At 46.4% G+C, this 26,144-nt stretch overlaps 1 protein-coding gene across 8 annotated transcripts in view; it reads right to left on the bottom strand.

Moving 5' to 3' along the window:
• FAM20B (FAM20B glycosaminoglycan xylosylkinase) overlaps nucleotides 1–22,226 on the bottom strand; it is a 44,083-nt gene extending 21,857 nt beyond the window's left edge. The window contains exons 1-5 of one of the 8 annotated variants that reach the window (XM_047076939.1): nucleotides 22,144–22,158; nucleotides 18,448–18,572; nucleotides 10,451–10,719; nucleotides 8,621–9,122; nucleotides 2,965–3,051 (exon numbers count right to left, since the gene is read on the bottom strand). In XM_047076939.1, the coding sequence (XP_046932895.1) occupies nucleotides 2,965–3,051; nucleotides 8,621–8,997 (464 nt within the window). In that variant the 5' untranslated portion in view covers nucleotides 8,998–9,122; nucleotides 10,451–10,719; nucleotides 18,448–18,572; nucleotides 22,144–22,158. Of the gene's footprint in view, nucleotides 1–2,964; nucleotides 3,052–8,620; nucleotides 9,123–10,450; nucleotides 14,734–18,447; nucleotides 21,474–21,531; nucleotides 21,886–22,143 lie in introns of those variants that run through there. The other 7 variants (XM_047076938.1, XM_047076940.1, XM_047076942.1 and 4 more) reach the window with 7 other exon arrangements.
• Nucleotides 22,227–26,144: the final 3,918 nt, after the last annotated feature.

Consider the following 26,144-nt stretch of genomic DNA (forward strand, 5'->3'; position numbering starts at 1 on the left):
TCTTAAATAGCTGCGTAAATAAAGAATCCACTGTTCGGGGTTGCTGACTGACTCTGTCTTAATCTTAGAAAAGCCGCAAAAGCAAGTTAATCAACTGAGGTGTCAAAATAACAAACATCGAGAGGACCTCCCAAGGCCAGAGAAGGTGGTCAAATCCTAACGTAATGGAGAAATAGCAACCCAGAGCAGAGACGTGTCGGGAGCCATGGATGGGAAAGAAGAGTTGGAAAGTACTTTTCCTCCCTACTGACCAGTGCCAGGCCAAAGAACAGCAGCCAGTTTAGCGCGGAGGGGCCACGTCACAGCGGCAGTTAACAAAACGGGTGGGGGTACTGGCTAGAGAATAACTTGCAAGCTTTGAGGTAGGGAAGGACTTTTAAATACAAGGCCCCCAAAGCACAAGTCACGAATTGGAACATTAGTGTATTTAATTAACACCAAAGGCAGTGATTTCTTTTTTTTTTTTTTTTAATTTTTTTTTTCAATGTTTATTTATTTTTGGGACAGAGAGAGACAGAGCATGAACGGGGGAGGGGCAGAGAGAGAGGGAGACACAGAATCGGAAACAGGCTCCAGGCTCCGAGCCATCAGCCCAGAGCCTGACGCGGGGCTCGAACCCACGGACCGCGAGATCGTGACCTGGCTGAAGTCGGACGCTTAACCGACTGCGCCACCCAGGCGCCCCTAAAGGCAGTGATTTCTGCACAAAGACAACTTCACTTGAAGTTAACATACAGGCGGTTGTGCTGTGAAAAGGTAAGGAGACGTTCAATTTTGCTAATAACTGGGGAAAAACAAAAATAAGTAACAATGATGTACCACTTTATTTGACTGGATTAACACAAATTAGTGTGTTGGGTGGTATGAAGTACTGGTATAGATATGGGAAAATGATCTTCACGCACGGCTGGTGTCCATCAGCAGGGAAACAGGAAGGGGTTTGGGAATGAAGAAAATGGAAACAAATGAGGTCTTGGAAAGACTGATTCCAGAATGTCATTTAGTGAGAAGCAGGATTTACCTAACTCTCTACTGCTAGGTCTTAAAAGAGGCAGTGAAAATTCATGGCATTGTGAACAAACATTTATTTAACCTTTTCCGTATCACTGGATGTTTGGATTGCTACCAGTTTTTCACTACTGAAAATGCTCCAGCTAAGATCGTGGGTATATATCTTTGAATTTCATTACTTCTCCATGGTACTTCCTAGAAGTACCTTCCTAGAAATATCTTAGATAATTGCATGAAAAGGTAGTTATGTTACTCATCCAAAGAATAGGAACATTAAGGTTTCTGATACATGACAGAGTTCCTAAAAAGAAAAACTGAACCGATTTAACAATGCCACAAGCTGCGTATGAATCTCAATCCATTCCTGCCAATAAAGTACTACCCTCTTAAAAAAAATACTGGCCATTTTCAGCAGAAGAAAGTAGTATCCCATGGTTTCAACTGGATTTTTTTTTTAAGTTTATTTATTTATTTTGAGAGAGAAAGAGACAGTACAAGTTGGGGAGGGGCAGAGAAAGAGGGAAAGAGAGAGAATCCCAAGCAGGCTTTGCATGGCCAGTGCAGGGCTCAATGCAGGGCTCGAACCCATGAAGCCACGAGATCATGACCTGAGCTGAGACTGAGTCGGATGCTTAACCGACTAAGCCACTCAGTGCCCTTCAACTGGATTTGCTGTTACTGGTGAGGATGGCCCCCTGCCATATTTATTAGCAACCGATCATTTCTATTCAGTCAACTGTGTCCTTAGACCATTTTCTATTAGGGTTTTAGCACATATTTGGATTTGTATAAACATTTATAATATTAAGCCTATTAATGCTTGGATTACATTAGGTTCAAGTATTATCTCCTAGTTTGATTTTAAATTTTGTTTGATGTTTCCTGACATATGAGTTAACTTTATTTAGCTGAGTCTACCGAATAGCTTTTCCTTTGCAATTTTTCAATTATTGCTTTTGTGCCTAGAAAATCCTTCGTAATCCAGAAAAAGACAAAAGTCCATCTTTGTTTTCTTCTGGTTTCCTTTACACATTCATTTAAAAAATACTGTGAATATTTCTTTTAAAGTCTGTCAATATGCCCTGAAGAGGGGCGCCTGGGTAGCTCAGTCAGTTAAGCATCCGGCTCTCAGTTTTGGCTCAAGTCATGATCTCGCAGTTAGTGGGTTTGAGCCCCGTGCCGGGCTCTGTGCTGACAGCTCAGAGTCTGGAGCCTGCTTTGGATTCTGTGTCTCCCTCTCTCTCTGCTCCTCCCCTGCTTGTGATCTGTCCCTCTCTCTCTCTCTCAAAAGTAAATAAATATTAAAAAAAAAAAAAAAGCCCTGAGGAAAGAGCTGATCAGAAGAACAAGTGAGATACAGGCAGTTCAGTTACAATACTCCTAAACTAGCTACCTGCTGAAAAAAAATTAATTTTCCTAGTTAGCTTATACATTTAGAATTTACATCTATTTTTCTTTTAGAATTATTCTGGTTATTGAAGCCATGCATTTTTTTGTATGAAGGACCATAAAATTCATTATATATGTCATGCTGTGTGCTTCTAGCATATGGGGATAAGTCAGTATTACCTACTTTAAACAAAAATAAGACAAAAAACCAGTACTGTCAGGTCTAATTAACAATCAATTCAATTTAGGGACTTGAGTTCCAACTCTGGTTTTCATCCTGCCCTCTTATTTACCAAGAACACCTGCGCTCATGACGACAGGAGGCATACCAGAATGAAATGATCTTAACAAGCGTAGAGTGAAGATATTTACCCTGGTATTCCTAGAACCACCCAGATTATGAGGGACTCATACAAATTTAACAGACTCTGTCGGTCAGCTATCTAAAGTAGGTACCAAGTCAAAGCCATTAGCGTTGCTCCCTTTAGAAGGAGGCCACGAGCCCTCTCCAAGATATTTTTAAAAGGAAACAAAACAAACGTAGCCCTCCATGATGGCACGTACCTGTCCAAATGAAAGGCTGCTACCTCTGCATTGTGTCTATCATAGCCAGCATACGGCTCCCCTTCTACCACATAGTCTCGGTTATACCTGCAGAGTGAGTGGGAGGCACACATGGAGACGTGAATTACATCAGCACCAGAGGAGACAGCACAACAGAAACTTCAGCAGGCCTGATTCTGCTCTGCAGACACGTTCTCAGTCAAAGCTGAGAAGAGCTGTGGATTAGGACAAATCTCCGGTAGGTAGGGTAAAGATAAAGTAGAGAAGGAAACTGGAATTCTCTCCCTGCCTCAGCAATCATTCTATGAATAAAACACGGAAGAGGTTATTTCTACCCCTCTGAAATACTTTCAGTGTAGTTTAAGTAACACTACAAGGTCATTTTCTGGAAGGCAAGGACCATCTCTGTATCTCTAGCACAATGTTAAGCCTATAGTTGGTGCTTAATAAACGTTTACTAAAATGTTTACTAGGCTGAACTAAAGAAACGAAGGGAAACGTACAACTAAAATGTCTCTTTACCGGAATGACTATGGCAAGGCTTGTAAGAGAAGTTTAAATTTCTTGGGGAAAAATACGGTCTGGATGTGCCTCAGCTTTTGTTGAGGAGCAGGCAAAGGTGCACATGAAAAGCGTTGTTGGAACAACCATCCTCTTTTTCTTTTTAGGTTTATGACGTGTGGAGGGAACACTGGCCTGGCACGAGAGCTACATATATAGTTCTGTCATTACCTTCTGGGTAACCTTCAACAAAACCAGTCTCTTCTCCGGGTCTTAGATTCTTCATCTACAATGTATGAGGGGCCGGACCAGAAGGCAATTTCCAAGATATCATTCATCTCAAATTCCATTCTGATTATTTTACATCACATGCATGACATAAACAAAGGATAATAAAAGCTAGAATATTTCTTTCGACTAATCATAAAAAAAGATACCATTTAACTGTTAACTAGGAAGAAAGGGACACTAAATTCACCTATAACCTCTACTGTTTGCATGCATTTCCTGAATCAAAAGGCCTATTTATTAGGCTTTACAGGCAATAGTAAGATAGAAATGAATGGAGACTGAAGCAGAGTGGAGCTGTTCAACCGAAGACACTTGCATCGGGGAAGTGGGAAACACTGCGATAAAAAGCAGTGAACTTCAACATAAATGACCTTGGAATCTAAAGGGAAACCATATCCACAAAACACGTTTTCCAGGCAAAGTATGGAACATACACGTCAGAAGACAGCCGTGCGTCGCCACCTGGTTGGAGGCCAGTTTCTTCTTGGCCTGGTCAAAATACTCACGTGTAGTTCTTACGTTTCTAGTGTCAAAGCATTATTCAGGCTACTTAGGATTATACGGCTACCTCCCAAATGAGTCTCCATTTTTAAACAGAACTGCAGTAAAAGCTGACACTCCTCAAGCACTTCTCTCCCCGCTATAGCCGCAGGCCGTCCGTACAGCCGGGGGACAGTCCTGGAATACTTTCTTTGCTGGGGCCCCAGCGGGGCCTCCACACGCAGGGAGGTACGTGCAGTCCACTCCTCCCAGTGAAACGTTAGAGAGCTTTCCAATACATGGAAAGGCTGCTCTAAGTGAAATGTAAAACCCTAGAGGAATCCAGAAACATCGAGGGTGGCCTGGAGCGGAAGGGAGGGAAAGAAAAGGGAAAGGAGTAAGAATCACAGAGCTGCCCGCAGAGTCAGGAGGTCTGAATCCCTGGCTCACGTTTCGGCTGTGCGAAACACAGCAAGCCAGAACTCCGCGTCTCACCCGTCAAATGAGCAGTTGGACTGGGCGTTCTCCGAGGTCCCTGCCAGCACTTCCTAGGACCACTCACTCACTTCTACCCACTCCTAGGCTCCTGCCACCTTGTTGCTTTCCCACCAGAACTGCAGCCTTCACCCGGGGAAAGCCAATTTACTTCCAGAATGGGTAGAGCTACGCTGAAAAGAAAAAAAAAATCACGTTTCTAACGTAAGGCAAAATGTGCAAATAAAAGCATCACTGTTTTCCCATAAATTGCATCCACCGCACACGTGTCCTATCTCTGACAGAAGGACATGGCCAACCAGGCTCCGGAAGTGCGGAAACCACAAGTGGCTGTTAAAGAGAGGTGCGTGTGTCGCCTTAGCAGCAGGGGCGCAGAGCCTCCTCTCAGCAGAGAGTGATCCATCTTAAGTCACTGACAGAGCAGCAAAATTCATAGAGTAACTGCCAATAAATCACTCCTATCCTTCTGGGGAAGGACATCAGAGTCTGACCAAGGACATTAATTTACGCTTACACCAGGACTAAATAGCCTCTGAGGCCCCCAGGGTCAGAACAGCAATTTGCTAGGTATCTCGAGACCAGAGTCAATTTCTACAGGCACTTGAACGTACACCCACCTTCCGCAGCCTGCGACAGTGCCAGGTGTCACCAGCACAGGTTGGGTGCGTGCAGTGACTGAGAGCGGGATCCCCCAGGGCAGGTGGGGCCCAGGCACCTTGCAGGTGGGGGGGAGAGTCCCCGGGGGCTGCGAGTGGACAGGGGCAGTTGGGGGGCGGGGACTAGTTTGGCAGGAATAAAGAGCAGGGTGCAGAGAGGAGGGCCGGACGGCCAGGGGTTGACCATTAGGCTGCGGAGGCTGCGCTTTGCCCGGTGAACAATGGGACGTCCCTGAATGTTTTCAAGCTGGGAACACCGTGCCAATGTGGGCGTCTGAAGGAGGAATGACAGCGGCCTTCAGGAAGGTGAAGGGAAGGCTGCAGTGGCGGTAGAGAAAGGGGATGAAGCACAGTGACTAGGTGAGTTGGTGCGGTTATAGCCTGCCACCTCCCCCAGTCACCAGCCGGGGGGCCCCTCCCTCCACTTCTACCTTGACCGAGCACCGTGGGCCTTCCTGCACAGCGCCTGGACCAACGCTAACAGCGCCACTACCAGGAATACCTGCCTCCTCCCACTTCCTGCTGGCGCATCTTACCCCCAATTCCCCAGTATGGGAACGGAGGGCTGGGTACAGAGGGGACATCCTCTTATTTAGATGTGAAATGCTCACAACTCACCTCTGTACACCAATTTCATTTGTTTTTAGTCTGCCTTTTTTCCATTACTCTGCTCACACTGCTGATCACCCAGGCCACAAACCAAGAGGTCGAGGACTACATTTCAAAACTAAACTAGTGATTTCTGCTCACGGGTGCTCAGGAAGGCAGGCAAACAGAAGAGAATCACACGTGCGTGGCAGAACACCAGCCACTCTTACTCAGATCCAAACGCCAGTTACTGCGAGGTGACCTTGTCAAGTCAGTTACTCTCTCTCAGCCTCAGTTTCTTATTCTAGAAGTAAGAAGTGTAGGGACATTTGGGTGGCTCAGTCGGTTGGGCATCCAACCCTCGGTTGCAGTTCAGGTTTATGATCTCATGGTTCGTGGGTTCGAGCTCTACGTTGGGCACTGTACTGACAGCATGGAGCCTGCTTGGGATCCTCTCTGTCTCTTCCTCTCTGCCCCACCCCTGCTCGCACTCTCTCTCTCAAAATAAATAAACTTAAGTGTAACTGCCCACAGTCGTGGTAAAAGCTAAAAGCATTGACAGATACAAAAGTACTTAGTGTAGAGCCTGGAGAATGGTGTGCATTCAATGGAAATTATGTCGCAGGGCCCACGGAACCAGACTTTTTCCATATCACCTGCCAATCAGACTTTTCTATTCTCCAGAGGCATGCCGTATGTTTCCTTTCCTAATTTCCACATCTTCCATACACCACACTTCCCAGTTCCAGGCAAATACAGATTTCTTCCATTTCTGGGATCCCAACGTGTTTGTTCTCTGGCTGTATGTTATCTATTGATGGTTGGGTCATGAAGACAGCTAGGCTAACTACTCTTATCACAGTTGAATTTTGTACATCTTCACCCCACATTTCTCCCACCGGCAAGAGACCCAAAGGTATCGGTTATAATTCTCTCAAAAGCCCTATTAAGGAATGAGAAAAATGTTTAGTACATAGAAAATTTTAGACATTATAAACTTTGAGAAAATTCACTGGTAACTAACTCCTGGCAAAAGAATATGAATCACCATCATGTTAACCTATTTCGAATTCATATACTCACAGGAAACTTTTAAAAATATTAATTATACTATAGAATTGCCAAACAAATGATCTCTGTAGAGCCTTGGAGAAGTCTCCAAGGGATCATCATCTAACGACATATAATTCAGCCCACTTTTTCAGATTTTGGACTGAAGTAACTAGAATGGCCCAGTTCTCTCCTTAAAACAGGTAAACACACACACACACACACACACACACACCCCGAAACCCAAAACAATGAGGCATCACTACACACATATCAGAACGGCCAAAACCCCCAACACTGACAGCACCAAATGCTGGTGAGGCACCTAATGCCGCTCATTCACTGCTGGTGGGAATATAAATAGCACAGCTACTTAGGAAGGCGGTTTGGCAGTTTCTTGCAAAATTAAACATCCTCTTACCATATGATCCAGCAAACGTGCTCCTTGGTAGTTACCCAAATGAGCTGAAAACTTACTTCTACACAAAACCTGCACATGAACGTTTGTAGCAGCTTTATCCATAATTGCCAAAATGTGGAAGCAACTAAGATGTCCTCCAGTAGGTAGATGGAGAAACAAACTGTGGTACAACCGGACGATGGAATATTACTCAGTAATAAAAAGAAATGAGCTATCGAACCACAAAAAGACATGGAGGAAACTGAAATGCATTTTGCTAAGTGAGAGAATTCACCCTGAAAGGCTACAAAGGTAGGATTCCAATTATATGGCATTCTGGAAAAGGTAAAACTATGGAGACAGTAAAAAGATCAGTGGTTGCTAGGAGTCTGAGGGAGGAAGGGGAGGATGAACATGTGGAGCATGGGATTTTTAGGATGGGAAAGCCACTCTGTGTGATACCGTAACGGTGGATACTTGTCATTAGAGGATTATCAAAATCCACAGAATGTACCACACAGAGCCTGAACCTTACTGCGAACAGTGAACTTTAGCTAATAAATTCCTACTGGCTCATCAACTGCAATAAATGTACTACACTAGTGGAAGACGTTAATTATAGGGAAACTGAGGCGGGGGGGCGGGGGGACAAACTCTCTGAACTTACACCCTCGACTTTTCTGTAAACCTAAAACTGCTCCAAAAAATAAAGTTTATTAGTTAAAATGAAATCAAAACAAAACCCATGTGAAAGAATCACAGCTTCAGTCCTTAGACTTCAGTCACCTGTCCAAACCCACTCAAGCTGTGGGTAACTCCTACTCCACCACACCCCTGATGTGTGCTTGGTTATCCGGCCTCTAACTGCACACTTCTGGTGACAAGTCGCTTATTTCCCAACCAATTCATTTTGTATCTCTAACATTTGGCACACAGAACATATTTGATAAATTTAGAAATCAAGGAGAGCTCTAAGTGTAAAACGTTCAGTCTTATACAGAGCCAAAATATGTTCCTACAAATCTGTCCCAGAGAATCACAGAGCTGGAAAATACTTCAGAGGTCTTGTAGTCTATTCCGCTCATGTTGTTGGAGAGAAGACTAAGAGAAGGTGATGAACAGTCTTCTACAAACTTTGAGTTACTTGAATCAACCAACTAGCACAATATCACTAACTCCTGAGAAGAAGACTTACCGCTTAGGTTTGAAGACGACTTTCTGTCCTCCTTCAAGTATCAGTAAGGCTTTCAGTTGTGTCCCTTTATAACCCACATCAGCTTTAATGATCTTCTTGGTGGCCATGGCATGCATGATCGCCCCCAGCTCTGGTGTCTCTTCTGGGTACACTTCCCGCGGAACCACCCACTGGGCTGCAATCTCCCAGGGAGACTGCAAGGTGTGGTCCAGCTTGGGCACCAGCTCTACCCGCAAGCCAGCCATCATTCTGTGAAACGCCCTCTGGTCCTCTCGGTTTGCTGCTGATGTGTCTAAGTTGTCAATCAGGAAAACTTTGGTGAAGATAAAGATGACAAGAAGAATTGCTAACAGCACGACTCGCTGCTTTAGCTTCATGTTGACCTCTTTTCCTTCTCCCCGACCCACTCTCTCTCTCACTTCTCAAGGAGAGCAGGTTAGCAAGGAGATTCCATGATTACGCACACTGGTCCATTTCTTCACAGGAGCGCCTCCCACAATTCCTGTAAGCCCAAGTATAAAGCAAAATTAAGTCAGAAATTCTGTCCTTCCAGCCCTGAATGGTTTGCAAGCCTCAAATATATAACTCACCCTTTTATCCTTGCTATTCCTAAAGCCTGAGAAGACCCAGTAATTTCAAATCGACTGGTCTGGGGAAGGACCTCACAAGTAAACACCAGGTACAATGAAAATTTTAAAGCAAATACTCCTGTCTTAAGAGGGTGCAGACCCATCTAGGAGCCATTTGAATGGCTACAAATGCCAAAACACCAAAACAATGGGAAAGAGCACAACAAAAGTAAAACACTAAGATATGTGTAACTCCTTAACTTTCATTTTTACCTTTCAAAATCCATAAAGGATTTCTGAACATCCAAAACCACCAGTATTTGGTAACTTTCCAGTTCTCATCTTTTCTAAATGTAAGTTTTATGACATGTTGTAAGTCAGGAACTCCTAAAAATGCCAAAGAGGATACAGAGGAGAGCAGTAACTCCTCCGAATCCAAACCCCCAGCAAGCCTGGATGTGTCATTATCTGTTGCTCACGTAGTTAAACACAACGCCCAGGCACGCATCTCTGCTTCATCAGTCTCCCACTAATTATTTTTCAAAATTAAAATCCCTGTAAAAGAGGGATAATGAAATCTGGACAAATTAAGTAAAGGAAAAACATATCCCTATGCCATCTGGCTATTAGTAGAACATGACCAGAAAACTAATGAAACGTGGTACTATGGCAACATTATGAAGTCTGGACTGGTCGGGCATGTAACAAAGAGATGGGCGCCACAGATATGGACAAGCACTGCTTCCGGCATGGGGCTGACCACGCTCCGGTCGATCCCCAGGGAACAGATCCCACACACAAGATTTCTGCAAGAACATACAGTGCGGTCTCATTTGCATGCGGACAGGTTGCTTTCCACTCCACGGGGCCATTTAAAAACACGCGCAAGCCTGCCAGCTGGACGCCTACTGACAGCACAGCGCTGGCTAAGACAAATGTGACAAGAAGATAGCAGGGTGTGGCTTCACCCTCCAATTCATCTAACAACTCAAACCATCAATCGAAGAAATCACGCCAATACAAAAGGGCGAACGTCGGGCAGAGACCCTCCCGCCGAAACTGGAGACTGCTCTCCTAGGAACAGCTGGAAACCCCTCCAAACACAGTCGACCAGGGCAACGGCGTGTTCTGAGGGCATCACCTTGCGGTGAGCCTGCCGCCAGGCAGTTCATGCTTGGTGATTAACCTCCCCTTTGCAGTTCATTTTGGTGACGAAGAGGAAAGGGAGAGTCAAATTCAAATTCTAATTCACTCCAGCCACCTGTTTTGTTTCAGCATCCTTCTCCCAGGGAGCACGTAACACTGTCAGCTGAGGCAAAGGCAATTCAAGTGCATCCAAAATGTAACTGTGATGGTACGGAGTTTGGTGTGAAACTCAGTAAGACGGCTCTCTGTGATTACGGTGAAGAGCGAGCACTAGCCTGAGAGCAGATTCCAGAGACCGCTGGTTCCAGCACGACCCACGCACCACACAACTCCTTCCGTGATTCTCCGCTCCTCCAGTGATCTGTTCAACGGCACCCGTCTCGGCTGCAGTGACAAAAGGGAACGTGGAAATCTGGCTGTGTCAGCGTCCGCTTCCTCAGTACCTCCAGCCGCAACCACCCACGGGCCTGGCACCACTGGCACGAGGGGCAGGTGCAGAGGGGCAAGTGGGGCGGCTGTCCGCCAGGACTGACCCTGGTTAACCCCCAAACTTCCAGGGCCGCTGCTCATTTCATTTGGGCTAAGGTCCTCCCTCGTGCTGTATAAACCTATCATATCTAAACATTCGGCATAAAGGCCACGGATATTGAGGTGTGTTTGTTTTTAATCACTAAAGCAACAGGAAGTTCCAGCAGCTCCAAAATTCAGACCAAACGGTCCTGTCCCACAGTCTTTGTGCACTTTTAAAATGGGAAATCTCGTTACCTTCTGAATAGGCCTCAGAAGCACCCGTTCAGCAATTCGGGGCCGCAAACAATTCACCCACTCAACTAGGAGAGAGGTTTACGTGAAGTGAACGAAGAAGAGTTCAACTGCTAAGTTATTTCACCATTTACCTCTGCAGATTGGGAGTGAGCACGGGGTGCAAGAGGCCAAACAAGTTTCCGTGTTTGTGATCAATCGCCAGCCACATCCTGGCAGAGCAGGAAAGACAGGTGCCCTTCGTTCCCACAGCCACCAACGTAACCTAGTGCTCATCCCCTTCTGCTGAATCACGGAAAGAACTGCGTTCCAGGCCTCCAGGTTCTCCAGCGCAGAACAGATGATGCGCCACCGTCGCCCGCCTCATCACACACCGCTTCTGATTTCCCCACGTTCCTTAGCCAGGCATCAGAGCCGCCCTCTGCATGGGCTTCCGCGGTCTGCTCTGCCAGGCAGCACCGTTCCTCAGTTTCAACTCAGACGGACCATGACCAGGCTCTGCCCTCCCTGCCACGTGTGGGGCTGACCTCTGCCCTGTCATTCCTCACACGGGGACTCCCTCAAAAGACCTCTTGCTCTTACCCTTTGTCCCCATTTTCTCCTGTTTAAAGCCTAATCTATCTTTCAAGGGCCATCTCCGAGGCCATTTCCGGCCCCTCTTCACACCCTACAGAAACCTTTGTCCATTAGAGCACGCCTTCACCACACTCTGCCTCATCCAGTATCTTCTGCTACGTAGTTCTCAACTGCCCTCTCTGAAACTTGGCTCCTTGGTGATCTTACCTGTCTTTGCGATCCCTACGGTACCTCGCATAGTAAGGTGGATGCTTTATTCACCTACACTGAACAAACCACTACAAAGATCTTGGGACTGTGGCGTTAATCTCCTTTGACGTTCAGAATCACATGAGTGTGCGGCACTTAATGCTGGCTCTCCTTTATCTGCTTATCCTCTTTGGGCAATCTACTTCTCTAACGACACGACACTCTGCTCGGTTTAGCTGGTAGTTTCAGGGTATTGTTTCTTTTTCTGAAGAAACATGGACAGTTCAGAAAGAGGTTTTCTTTAGCTGGAAAGTTGCCGTTCCTTCAGCGCACAGGGTAAGCCAAAGATATTTAAGAAATCGACAATGTAGAGATCATAGTGGAATTTCTACAAAAAAGTCTCTCCTATTCCAGAAAAATGTATGAGATGCAGGATACGGTACCACACCATCCTCTAGTGATGGCATACTTCTTACTCTTTACGATGCTCCCCTCTACGCCTGGGTGCTTGAGAGGGTAGGATACCCAAGACAGGGTTTCCGTACCGTATTATCTTCTTCTCTTGCTGGAAACAACGGCACACTTACCATACTCTCCGCAAACTGGGTTTCTAAGAAGATACCCCATTTCGAAGGAAATTAAACCAAACTCACTGGCTACATTCCAAATTATTCATGAAAACTTCACTTGCATTCCCAGAGGAGTCTGCCTGCTCTATTTTATGCCTTCACCTCCTCTCAGAAATGCTTCCAACAGTGTAACACTGTCCAGTTTATATTATGGTCATTTATTTTAATGGTTCTGTTATGTGGAACAGAGCCTACCTCACAGAACAAACAGACTCAAGGCAATAACATAACTCAAAAAACGTTAAATGTAAAAAAGGCAATGTAAATGGTCGTCTTCACACTAAAAGCTGGCATAAGCTCTTAAATTGGAGTTCTGGAAGGTAGACCTTTATAAGAAATTTTCCTCCTGAACCCTGGTTTCATCTGCAGCTCCATCAGCTAAATGAGGCTTGCTATGGAGGCTCATTTACTTTCATTCTCTCTCTCTCTCTCTCTCTCTCTCTCTCTCTCACACACACACACACACACACACACACACACACACACACACCATCCTACATATGTGACAAGTGTTTTATAAGGACAAACTCAGGACTATTAAGTTGCTTGGGGGAGAAGAGATACAGATTCTGCAGAAAATGGAGAAAAAAAGGGAGGTCTTAGTATGAAGTCTTCCACTCAAGAATCTAGCGGATGTCTGGAGGGACATATGCAGAAAAACATGGCGGTAAACAGGTCTAACTCATGGTGTGATAACATTCAATTTATGCAGCTGCTGAGGAACCTGTGAACACCCGGCCCCTCACTTCCTACTTTAGGAGGAACTCCCACAAGCCACCAGTGACGTTCCAAGTCTCACTGGCATCTGTGCACCCTAGAATCTCCCTCGGATCAACTGACATCCTTACACTATTTCTCCTCAAGTCATGGAGAAGAAATCCCAACCTTTGTGCAGAGTAACTAAAAGTGAAAGTTTCAGTAAGAACTTTTCCTTATCTTTTCAATTCAATGGTCAAATAACATTCTTTCCACATAAATGGAATGTAACATGCCTGTGAGTATAAAGTGCTCACAATGTTCAGTATGAACATTTCATGCAGAAGGCTATTAACAAAGGAGATTTCAGGCAAAGTAGGAAGAATTTATTATATACCTTATAATCATATGTACTCACATAACCTCCCACCCTTGATCCTGAGTAGGACTTACAGGGACCATTTTACGAACTTCTTTAGTAACTGTGGGTTTCAGCAAAGCTCTGAAGGTCTGGTGGGGATAAGAAGAGGTAAGACCTGAATCTACTTAGGAGTTTTTGGTTGATTGTCTACAAAGACAGACACCAACAATTCCTCCCATCACGAAGTAGAATCTATTTTTTCTCCTCCCAGAACCTGGGCTGGCTCTGTAACTTGCTTTGGCCAACAGAATGCAATGGAATGACTGTGTGCCAGGTCTGGGCCCAGCCCTTAAAAGACCTGGCAGCTTCCGATTGGGACCCAGCCACCATGCAAAGAAGTTTGGGCTACACTACTGAATGAGGAGGGACTGAGATGGAGAGGGGCCTGGCCAGCACCTACCCATTCTGGCCACCTCAGCTCAAGTACCCGACACAGAAGTGAAGCCACCCCAGTTCTAATAGAGGTCCCAGTCAAATGGGGTCACACGTGTGATCCCAGTCTATAAACCATTTGGGCAGAACAACCAACCAGCTGAGCCCAGCTGACTTACACAATGGTGAGAAAGAACAAATCACTATTTTAAACCACTACATTTTGGGGTGGTTTGTAAAATACAACATTTTCACATATAGTCTGCCCTTATCAACTATTTTGGAGACATTAAAAATATTGAGGGAGAAGACACGGAAATAAATCATGTGACTAAAAACAATTGTCTCAGGAAGAAGGGAAACATTAAATTAACCATTAAATATAAACACTGGAATAATCAATTGTTAGGTCATATTTGTAAATAATTACTAATGCCTTCCACAGAGCAGTAAACTCACTGTGAAATGAAATGTTACACACCATTTCTGTCTTCATGGTAGACACTTAGGAAGATAGAGAATTAAGGTCCCTTTAAGGTAGCACAAGAAAAAACGGACTCTGAACTGGATCATTTACTAAAATCCATTTACATACTTTAGAACAATGGAGACTAACCTCACACCCTCACACAACTACACATGCCCAGTTTATAAAACCTGCCATTCATACTTCAGCCAAAGCCTAAATAATAGCAAAAATCACAACCTTTTAGTACAAAAAGTATTAGAAACACACACACTTTCACCCTGAGCTAAGTCAGGCTCTGAGCCATCAGCCCAGAGCCCGACGCGGGGCTCGAACTCACGGACTGCGAGATCATGACCTGGCTGAAGTCGGACGCTTAACCGACTGCGCCACCCAGGCGCCCCCGTCCTTTTGTTTTTTAATGGGTAGCGGCATCAGAGCATTGGGCTACATTATTATTACCCGCCCCCTAGAAATAAATGCAGTTTCTCCTGCTGGTTACTGGCAATTCTGAGGAAAATCAAGAGCATTCAGAAATCGTCCCACCTAGCACTGTGTGCTTCCTTCTTTCCAGCAAGTCAAAACCACCAATACCAAAGAGCATCATGTGTTTATTACCCGGCTAAATCCTGAGTATCCCCCAGGAAACCAGCCCATTCTTGCATTGCCATGCACTGCCTACCACGAGAGCATACTCTTCTTTTTCACCTTCAAATAGCAGTCTTCCACGAAACCAAAAATATCAAACAATATTAATCAGTACCTACATCTAGTTTTCCTTTTCCTGCTAATTCTCTGCTTAAGAAATAGCTTCTTAAAGACAAATACCCTATGATTTCACTTGGATGTGGAATTTAAGAAACAGAACAAAACAAAACAAATGAATGGGGAGGGGGGACAAAAAAAACCCAGACTCTTAACTATAAAGAACAAACTGGTGGTTAACAGAGGGGAGGCGGGTGGGGGTGGGTGGGTGACACAGGTGATGGGGATTAGGAGTCCTTATCTTAAGGAGCACTGAGTAATGTATAGAATTGTTGAATCACTATATTTTATACCTGAAACTAATATAACACTGTGTTAACTACACTGGAATTAAAATAAAATAAAATAAAATAGGAAATAGCTGCTTATTCTAAATGTAAACTCTTTTGAGGCAGAATGGTTAAGAGTTTGTGCTCCGGATTCCGACTACCTGCTTTACCACCTACTGTGGCTCTTGGGAAAGCGATTTAATGCCTAACCTCCCTGGGCCTCAGTTTTTTCATATGAAAAGTGAAGTAAGAACACTACTGCCTAACTCACAGAGTTGCTAAAAATGAACATTACCACATTCACTGTGTTAAAGTTAGTGCCTGGGCAACCCATAGTGATCACTTGTTAGTCATTACTATAAGATCAAAAACCCAAAGATGACCTCCTGAAAGGAGAAAGAATGGCAAAGAAAATAATCCTCAATGATTGTATTGTCTTCTGAGCCAAATCCTTTCCTAAATTTGAAGAGCAGCGAAGACAATAAGCAAGTAGGTATCTTCAAAGTGGGTACCATGTGAAGTAGAAGACTGGGAGGCCATGTCACTAACTGGACCCACCTATTTCTCTTCTCTACAAAGTTCACATCTACCACGTTCAACAATGGGAAGCATTAAGTGATTCTATTCTACAAAAAAGGTGGAAATAAAATGTCTTCACAATCCTTTTTTTAAAAAAAAATTTTTTTTTAATGTTTTATTTATTTTTGAGAGAGGGAGAGACAGAGCATGAACAGGGGAGGGTCAGAGAGAGGGAGACACAGAATCTGAAACAGGCTCCAGGCTCTGAGCTGTCAGCACAGAGCCCAATGCGGGGCTTGAACTCACGGACCTTGAGATCATGACCTGAGCCGAAGTCAGCCGCTTAACCGACTGAGCCACCCAGGCACCCCTTCACAATCCTTTTTAATTTGGAAAATTAGCTCTCTGTTTTAAAGACGATAGCTTTGGGGGCACCGGGTGGCTCAGCCGGTTGAGCACGTGACTCTTAATTTTGGCTCAGGTCGTGATCCCAGGGCCATGGGATTGAGCCCTGCGTCAGGCTCAATGCTGAGCATGGAGCCTGCTTAAGATTCTCTCTTTCTCCTCCTTCTACCCTTCTCCCCCACTCATGCCCTCTCTCTAAAAATTAAGGGGAGCCTAGGTGGCTCAGTTGGTTAAGCGTACAACTCGATTTTGGCTCAGGTCATGATCTCACAGTTCATGAGTTCAAGCCCCGTGTTGGGCCCTTTGCTGTGTCAGCATGAAGCCTGCTTGGAATTCTCTCTCCCTCTCTCTCTACTCCTTCCCCACTTACGCGCGCTCTCTCTCTCAAAATAAATAAATGAACTTAAAAAAAAAAGGATGATAGTTTTACATGTCCTAAAGCTCTTAAGATAGGCCTTAAGAGTAACTTAAAAGCTATAGGTATAGAAAATCCAATTCCCACATAGTCCAAATTACTCTGAGTATTACTTTTCCCCCCACTGTTCTCACTTCAACATTTGTTCAGATCTGTAAACTCACAGTCCCTTACATGATTGTGTCCCATGAAGGAAGGTAACTAAAATGATCACTAGGCGTTAAGGAAATGTTAAGGTAGCCTTTCTTCTGGGCTGTAAGAGCAAAAATGAAATAGGCAATAGAGAGTGTTTGTGCCCTCCGGAAAAAAATTCAATTCCTGCAAACCTGTGCCATTTAAACCTTGATCTGGGGCAACTCTTTAACCCTATTCCTTGAAAAAGGAAAAGAAAAAAATCTTTAGCTCATACTGCTAGTGAGGTTTGTTCCAAAAAACCAACTCAGGCAGTGTTCCCTGATCCAGAAACTCTGGAAATGCCTGAGAATTTGCATTCTGTTTCAAGCGGGCCAGGTAAAACGAAACTTCCCAAGTTCTAGGTATTTATTTCACTGCTCAATTGTCAGTATATAACCACCACTGAAAGCTATATTATAGAACGTAATTCCCAGAATAGTGTGGAAATATGGAATTTCAAAGAATATAATATTATCCTTCAGATTTTCCTGTTTTCCATCTATATTGCTCCATTCACTACAGTTCTGGAAAGGTATATTAGCTTTATGCAACAATAACACCTCACATTATTAACCTTACGCTCTGGGTGTGTCAAGCTGATGGGCCACAGATCACTCTAGAAACAGCAGAACCCCAAGCAGGTCTGGGCTGAATTGAGGCTGAGTGGCTCCAGGCACGATCCCTTTGTTAATATATGAATATAAACACACACACACATTTTTGGGCATGCCTATCTCCTCTCCTATTCTGTGAGCTCCTCAAGGAAAGGGGATGTATTTTACTCTTTGTACTTCCCCATAAGCTGGCACAGTGCAGGGTGCAGGAGAGCCACTCAATAGATGCCCACCAAATAAAAGGAGTGAAGAACAAGGGAGGGAAACCTGCATGGTTATAAAAATGTCTTCAGCTCCTTGGTCTAAAGATGGCCTCTTTTACAGACACAGAGAAACTAGGTCCTGTGATGAATTCAGATACATAGCACAGTAAAACAATGCAGAAATATCACATACGTATACGTATACGTATTATGCACCCAATTTTAAATTGTTGCCGCCGTGTGCCCTACTTCCACCTTTCAAGGCCACTGCTACTGCCAAGCCTGTTTCTGCCATTGGCTGGGACTGGGAGCAAAGGCGATCTGCAAATGCTAAGAGGAAGACTGGAGATGGCCCAAGACACTGCCCGAGAATGACACCAGACAGGGCTGGCGCCCGATCTTCAGGTGTCACTGGCGATGCTTTCCGAAATGAGAACCACCGCTGGTACCTTCCTATCATTTTCTCTTTTCTGCCGAAGAACTACACAAACATAAATGCACCTCAACAGGGTGCACGTCTGTTATCTAAACCAAGGGTAAGAAACGAGGTGTCCACAAAAGGTGTTTGGGCAGCCAAATCATGGTTCCAAAGTCCATCCGCTAACGGAGAGGCGCGGCAGACCCTCGCAAAGCCCACCTGGCTGCTTCATGTCCCATCGGGAAGCAGAGTTACCGGGGCTGCTACTCCACAGAAGACCAGAAGCCGCTAATGTAAAAGAGGGCGGCAGGGACACGAACAACAGCAAAAGCACGACTTCCCCCCTGTGAAAGAAGAGGCAGGCTATTAAAGGCAGAGTCAGGAATTCAAAAAGCAGAGGACGGCAAACATACGTATCTCAATCGCTTCGAAGCCCGGCTCCATCACGGTCAGTAACGGATGCCAGTACCACAACCTCAAGTCAATAAAAGAAACACGAAACTATACTGTTTAAAAAGCAAACAAAGCACAGAACACATTATAAAAATTTCCCCACAGTAAGTAGAAAACAAGAATCTTCACAGATAAGACTTATTCCCTAAACAAATAAGATAAGGGAGGCACTGCTATGTACATACGGCAGAAAGCATTGGAGAGAATGGTATGACGGACTCACCCCTGTACTTGGTTCTGTTACACGTTCCTAATCTCATAGGCCCTCACCTCCTTTTATCACGTACCCAAATTAGTATCCTCCCCTCCACTGGACTGTCACCTTGCCAGAAAGGACAGACCTCTAGACACACACCAAAGCTATCTCTTTTCTGCATCAGGCTCCACTTCTTATCTCATACTGGGATGACACCTGCACCCCCAAGACTCATCAAGCCGGGTGCTAGGCCTCTCTTTCCTCTTTTGCTTTTGGGTAGGAAAGACAAAATCACAAGTCAGATCTCTGCATTATATTCTCTCCTAGAGGCCTCTAGCAGTCCGGCTGACATCAGAAGCTGGTCAGAAGCTGCCTTCAGTTGCAAAGTAAGGTCTTCCATTCCCCAGGTCTGTGCTAATGAATTCATTAGTCCTTAGGGGTCACCGAGGCAGCTCAAGGAAGGAAAAGAGGGAGAAATAATATAGGTTTGGAATAAGGAGCTGCTGGAGAAGCACTTCCGGGAGGGACAGCTCTCCTTTCCCGTGACCCTCTGTAAGGGATGAGAAGGATGGGACAATCAGGATCAATGATAATGGTGAGGCCATCACCAAGAGCTCCAGTTCTTCAACTAAAGCAAAAATACTGACTACCAATCCAACTGCTCAGTTAGTCTAGCCAGAGAAGGCTGCAGGAGCAAGTCTGCGAAGCTGCACCTGACCGGGGCACCAACGGCTGCCCGGAGGCTGCAGGTGGCTAGAACAGCATACAATCACAGAATCAAATCTCAAGGCCGCTCCAGCAAGTAACACCCTGTACAGATACCCATCTTCATGGCAATTTTCAACAGTAATCTGAAACACGCTTTCTTGTCTTTTCCTTAACAAAAACAGGAACTCAACAATTTATACACTAGAGTATTTCCCCTTCCTTCATACTGTTTGCCATTCATTCGTTCAACCACCAAATATTTCTTGCACATCTACTGGGCGCTGTTAGGTGCAGAGAGAACAGTATGCCAATTATCATCACTATTACGACAAACTGTAGTGCCTCATTGTAACTATACTTCCTACCTCAATCTACAAAACCACATGGCACTTAGTCCCCGGGTGACCAGACATCAGCTTCAGAAGGCTGTCTCCTTTTTATTGTTTGCAACTGTGGCCACAGAATACAAAGAGCAGCCTCTGCTTCTATTATGAGACTGCACCAATCATCAAGAGACAACCACTGTGGCTGCTATTTTTAAAAGTTATCGGTTCAAGAGCTGCAGTATCTGACTTCAGGGTTTACACCATGGAAATGATGGTCACACCAAGTGTGGGAAGTTCAAGTCTGCCCTGCAAACAAACAAATGAACAATTTCATTTAGAAATTCAATATTCAAAAAAGATAAACAGAAGAAGCTTTAAGGGCATGTGAGAGAGCTGGATTCTACAGATGGAAATCAAGAGAATGGACTAAAAGTCAAAGAACTAGGAACTCAACATCAAATAATGAGAAGACATCTAAGATTAGATGATAGAAACAGTGATGTTTGTTCCCTAATTCAGAGTACCCAGAAAGAAAAGCAGGACATGTGTTTTCAAGCTTTCACTCTTTAACCCAATAGTAGCTATTTTCCTACTAGGTTCAGAGAAACAACAGAACAAATCAATGACACATTTTCACAAGGCACACTGAAAGAGAAGCTGTGAGCTCCGAGATTTCCTGATCATCTTTTGCCATGACCATTCTATCACCGCACTTTATCGTGAGCGAGGTTGAGAATCTGAATTACTTGCTTGTGCTTTTTTATTCTCCTCTGATAAGCACTTTGAAATCTGGAAACCCTTCCTGTTGACTGATTCCATTGTATGGTTCCAGGGATCAAAGTCCAACAACTTCGTAAACTTCAGAAAAGTTATCAGTTTAACACAGAACATTAATTTCAAATCTACCTTAGGCTGGCTCTGAGTCTAGGCAAATAATTTAGCATTTTTAACACCTGTACCTCAGTTTCCCAAAGACATGTCTTGCTGATAAATAATATATGTGGAAGTGCTCTAAGGCTTAGCTCAAAGGTTCTGCATAAACTCAAGGATTATAAGCACACTGAGGTCTCTAACTCAATTTTTAAAAGCAACCCCAATGAAATTTATGCATTAATTTATAACACGATAGGAAATATCAATCTTAATTACCAGATTCATGTATAAATGTATAAAGTCCTACAATTTAAAAGCTAAAAGATCCCACATTCCTCTTCCCCTTTCAAGGTGAGAAATCAAATCTTCACAGGGAAACTGGGTGGAGAGGATACTGATACCTGGCCCTACCTAGCCTCAAAGTCGCAGTATCAAGCATCTCTAATTTTCCTAAATTACATACTCCTCACCCATCCAAGTGATAATATAGCCATTTAAAGGATTAAAATTCCATAACGACCAATCATGCCCTGTCCTCTCCACTTTCCCTCCAACATCCTTCCACCCCTTCTCTTCCTACCGGAAGACTTGCAGACAACAGAAGCCTGCTTAGAACGAAACTCTTTATCACATCCCACAATCAAGGGCGCAGCTTGACAACTGCTCACATCCATCAAGGCAACGTTTCGGTTCGCTTCTAATCGCGGGGCCCACACACCCGGAAATGAAATCTCAAGCGCAACCCACTTTGGACTACCGTATCATTTCCTTAAGTTGTGCCCGAGTGCGAGTGCGGGGTGCACGATCCCGAGAGACCGCGGAGCCCGGGCACGGTTACCCTGCCTCCCGCCTCGGGCCTGGTGGTCACTTGCGCTTCTCGGCCACGAGGTGGGCCCGCGGGCGCGCGATCCTCCCCGGGCCGCCGCAACGGGCGCTCGGCGGGACGCGAGGGCGGCACTGGGACCAGTCTCCTCTAGGGACCGCGCCGGGGCGCGAGGGGTGGTCATTAGAAAGACCCCCGGCGGCCCCAGGTAAGGCCGCGCCTCAGGCGGGCCGAGCGGGCGCTCCTCCAGCCGCGCCCGCCCGCAGGAGTCCGCCGGGGGGGGCCAGCAAGGCGGGGCGCGCGGCCCGGGTCGGTCTCCAAGGCAGCAGTGGGGCCAGATCCGGGACCCGCCAGCGGCCGCTCGGGGACCGCTGCGGGTACCGGCGCCCGGCCCCTCGGGGAGGCGCCCCGCCCCCAAGCGGCCCCCGCCCGGCGCGCGCCACGCACCGCGCCCCGCCCGCGAGCCAGCCCGCACTTTCCCGCCCGCCGCGCCGGGGGCGGGGGTCGCGCGCCCTCCCCGCCCCCACGCCGCTCACCTGCCGAGCCCTAGGCTCGCTCCATGGCCGCCCGCGCGGTGCGGTGCGGTGCGGCCCGGCCACCCCCGCCGCCTCCCGGGAGGGGCAGCCCCACGCCGCGCTCACCGCCCCCAGCCGCCGCCGCCACTGCGGCTCCCGCCCACCCCCGGCCCGGCCATTCCCTGGCCACTCTCCCCGCGCTAAGCCGGCGGTCCCACACCCACCCCCCCCCCCGCCTCCGCGGCCCCCGACTGTTGGTACCGTCCTAGCGTAACGCCTTCCCCGCGACCAATCCAAGGGCTCACTCTGAGAGGCCCCGCCCCCGCCCTCCGGTGGGCGGGCCTACCGGGCTCGCTCCGGACGGCCCCCCTTAACCCTTCCCTTCCCGGGTCGGCCCCGCTTAACTCCCTCGGCGCCGCCTCCCCTCTGTCCTCCGCCTCCCTACCGCCCGCCCCACTTGCAGAAACTGACCTCAAACTTCTCTCTTGCCTTCTCTTTTTTCTTTCCTGATTTTCACAAGCAGGTAGGAGGCCAGGCAGTGGGACTGGAGAGTTGGGGTCCTTTAGGTCCACTTCTACTTATGAGAAGCAATTTCCCTACGCCTTTTGCCCATTTGATTTGCCTCGACTGATGCTTCTATCTTAAGTGTATCCCCCTCGCCCAAAAGAGGCCAACCTTCCTACATCGAGCGCCAGTCGCTCTTCCTTGGGACCAGAGCAACCCCCCCTGCTACATTTAGTAGCATTTAGCAAAACTGTGCTTAGTTTACTGTGGTATTAGTTGTTTAACGTCTATCTCCTGCAGTGGACTGTAGGCGCCATGAGGGCAGAACAGTGGCGTCCTGTTTTCCAATACCCGACACCCAGTAGACTGCCTGTAAATGGTTTGCATGAAAGATTCTCCCTCCCCTTAAGTTGCTTCTTTTCCATGGATTGCGTGCAGATCATCTGTTGTATAATGCACCATTTCATTTATTCAGCATAGACTGAGCTTGGACTTAGTGTATGTCCAAGGCACGTTGTGTATATAAGGCACGTTGATTTGCGGGATAAGATGTGTGAGATGGGGAAAGACTGAGCCGATGCTTTGTTCAGGCTGTATAGTTCATTCAAGCAGTAGGATGCAGTGGAAAGAACTCCTTACTGACTGTGTGACATTGGGCGTGCCAATATCTAGAAAATGTCCTTATCTGGAAAATGGGAGTTAATCAAGGTACCTTATTTCACAAGATTGTTGTGAGGACCAAATTAGTAAAAGTGTGGGGAAAGTGCTTTCACATTATTGTACAATGGTAATGATTATTCGTGTATTTACTGAGCACTTGCCATCAGGAGAGCCTGAAGAAATAATGATGCCGGACACCAGCCCCAGACAATCTAGTGAGGGAGGCAGAAAACAATCACTGCAAGAAGGAACACACTGTCAAATACAGAAGGAGTTGTGTCAGCTTTTTACTGGATGTAGTCGAAAGGGCTTGGGGTCATTTTTCTGACCACGGGATACATCATTCTTAGGAAAATGAGCTGGATAGATACAGGGGTCTACTTAATTTCTCTGACATCCATCTGCCTGCAATTGGCTAACCTTGAACTTTGTTTACTACATCAGGAAACCATTAAACAAAAGGGCAAAGCAACAGTTCCTCTAAGATACTTTACCCCAAAGGACTTTCCTTTCGTGCCTAGAACTCTGACAAAGATAGTGAGGGTAGATTGTCCGTCACTGCTCAGGAGAGCACATCCTGTAGCTTCAGTTTCATGCTGATCCCTTCTGTCATTAAGGATATTCACAAGGGGGGGTGGGGTTCATGGCCTCTCTAGGCAATCCACTCCAGTGTTTAATTTCACATCCATCAGATCCTTCCATCCACCCCATATGCTGCAGGACAGACACGCTTTCTCTAATTCTGTCTTCAGAGATGAGAAGCCAGGGGTTCAGGGCCTTCATGCTTTCAGACAGCAAAATTGTCCCCCCCCCACCCCCGGCCGCCCCATCTTCCCCTCGCTAGACCACATTATTCAGGCTCTTTGTGACTGTATGCACAGCACCAGCACAGTCCTGATACAGCACGATGTTAGTATCTGCCCTCTTCTTCCTGCAGTGCGCCTTGCTTCCCACCCAATCAACAGTCAATATATTCTAGGTACTGTGGGGGATGCAGTCATTTAAGAAGGGGATTCTGCCTTCAAAGAGTTTACATGACTAGCACACAGGAAGCAGCTGCAAGAGATACGGGGGACTTAAATTATGCAGCACAGAGTCTGTGATCACTGAAAGAATCAGGGTCCAGGAAGATAGTGTGGGCCGGTATTGCCAGCGAAGGAGGATTAAAGTGAGCAAAATATGGGTGGGAGAAGAGACGGACGATATGAACCGAAGTTAGGTACTGCCGTGTGCACTCAACGACAGACGTCCTCGGCCAATGATACACGGTGGGAGACTTCCGTCCGTCCTTCGGTGAATGTCTACCAAGTGCCACGCGCTGAGCTAGACCCAGCTCATGCAAAGGCCAAAGAAAGCCTGGTTCTCATGCTTGAGAAGCTGATAGTCTAGTATTGAGAAATAGAACGGAAAGTCAGGCAGAACCCCCATAGAAGGTCTGAGTCCTTTGCCAAAGCTTCTGTGATGCTTCTTTCAGAACTCATGTGATGTCGTTCTAGGCATCCCTGTCTAATCTCCCCCTTTGCCTCTCTCTTCTCTGTCCCCAAACTGCAAGGCCCTTAAAGACACAGACTGACTTTATTTCATCTTTCTTTCCATCTGTGGAGAGCCTCCCGGAGAGTACTTTCTCTGCATTGACGTGTTGAAGTGCATCGAGGTTAAATCAGGGAACAAATTTGGCCGTCCCCTCTAGCCAGGGACAGTGCCCATATGTCCTCAGTGGAGGAGTCTTTAGTAGCCCAGTGCAGCATCCCCCAGTGGCTTGTCCATGGCCTGCAGAATTCAATAGCAACTCCTCTGCTTGGCATTTCCAGGCCCAGTCCACCTTACTGGGCCCATTTTCTGCTAATGTCTTACCTTCTACCCTAAATGATTCACTTGCTCTGAGGACATCCCCTTTTCTGCACCCCTGGTTGTGATCATACAGATTCTTCCTCTGGGACTCCCACCTCGCCCCATCCCCCTCTCTACTTGTGAAACTTGTGTATCTCCCAAATACCATTTGCTCATGAAGCCTTTCCTGACCTCTGCAGCTGTGCATGTACTCCTGGGCCTCGAAGACTCAGAACTTTCTACCTCCTTTGCAGTATGGTTTGCAGTGATCTCTTTGGGGATATGTCTGACTCCTTCCCCTGGCTTGTAAACCCTTCATGGTCAAGGACAGTGTTCTATTCACATCTGTATCTTCCTTAGTGCTAATACTGTGCCTGGCCCATGGTGAACACTCAACACTTGAAAGAGAAGTTTTAGAACAGGTCCTGTAGGCATGAGAAATCAGAGATCTCTTTCTTGGCCTCCTCCTCATTGTGTTTTCCTTTACCTGTTTCAGAATTTCCAGGTGCTTGCCAATTTGCCAAGCCCCAGGACTCAAATAACAGTCCAGCAATTCGAAGGTATAAGGGGAGGATTGTCTTAAGGTGACTGTATACACCAGCCCCAGCAGAACACACATGCTCGCTCGCTCTCTCTCCTTTTAAGAGAATACACCCACAATGATGGATCGATCCTACTGAAACTAATTAAGTTATTTCTACATCAAGAAACTTGAAGGGAGCTGGAGGAGAGCTCTCGCTGTTCCAAGGTGCTGGGAGCCAGGGAGAGGGAGATGAAAGGATTATTGAGTGAAGGAGCATAGGTGTCCCTGCCAGGGGCAGGGGCAGGGGCAGGGGCAGGGGCAGGGGCAGGAGCTCTGCCTCCGCTGCCTCCGTCTCCGGGCAGGAGTGTTCTTTGCATGGGGCTCTCTGCCGACCTGCCGCTTCTGCATTTCTTTCCCGGCTGGGCAAACTCCTTTCTCTCATTTAGCCACTGGCTCTCCACAGCTGCTCCTAGTAGCTCACACCCCTTGCTCCCAGCACTGGGAA

Source organism: Lynx rufus, unplaced genomic scaffold (genome assembly GCF_022079265.1).
Source record: "Lynx rufus isolate CCGP_SWC_20201006 ecotype Redwood Valley unplaced genomic scaffold, mLynRuf1.p SCAF_15, whole genome shotgun sequence".
NCBI lineage: Eukaryota > Metazoa > Chordata > Mammalia > Carnivora > Felidae > Lynx > Lynx rufus.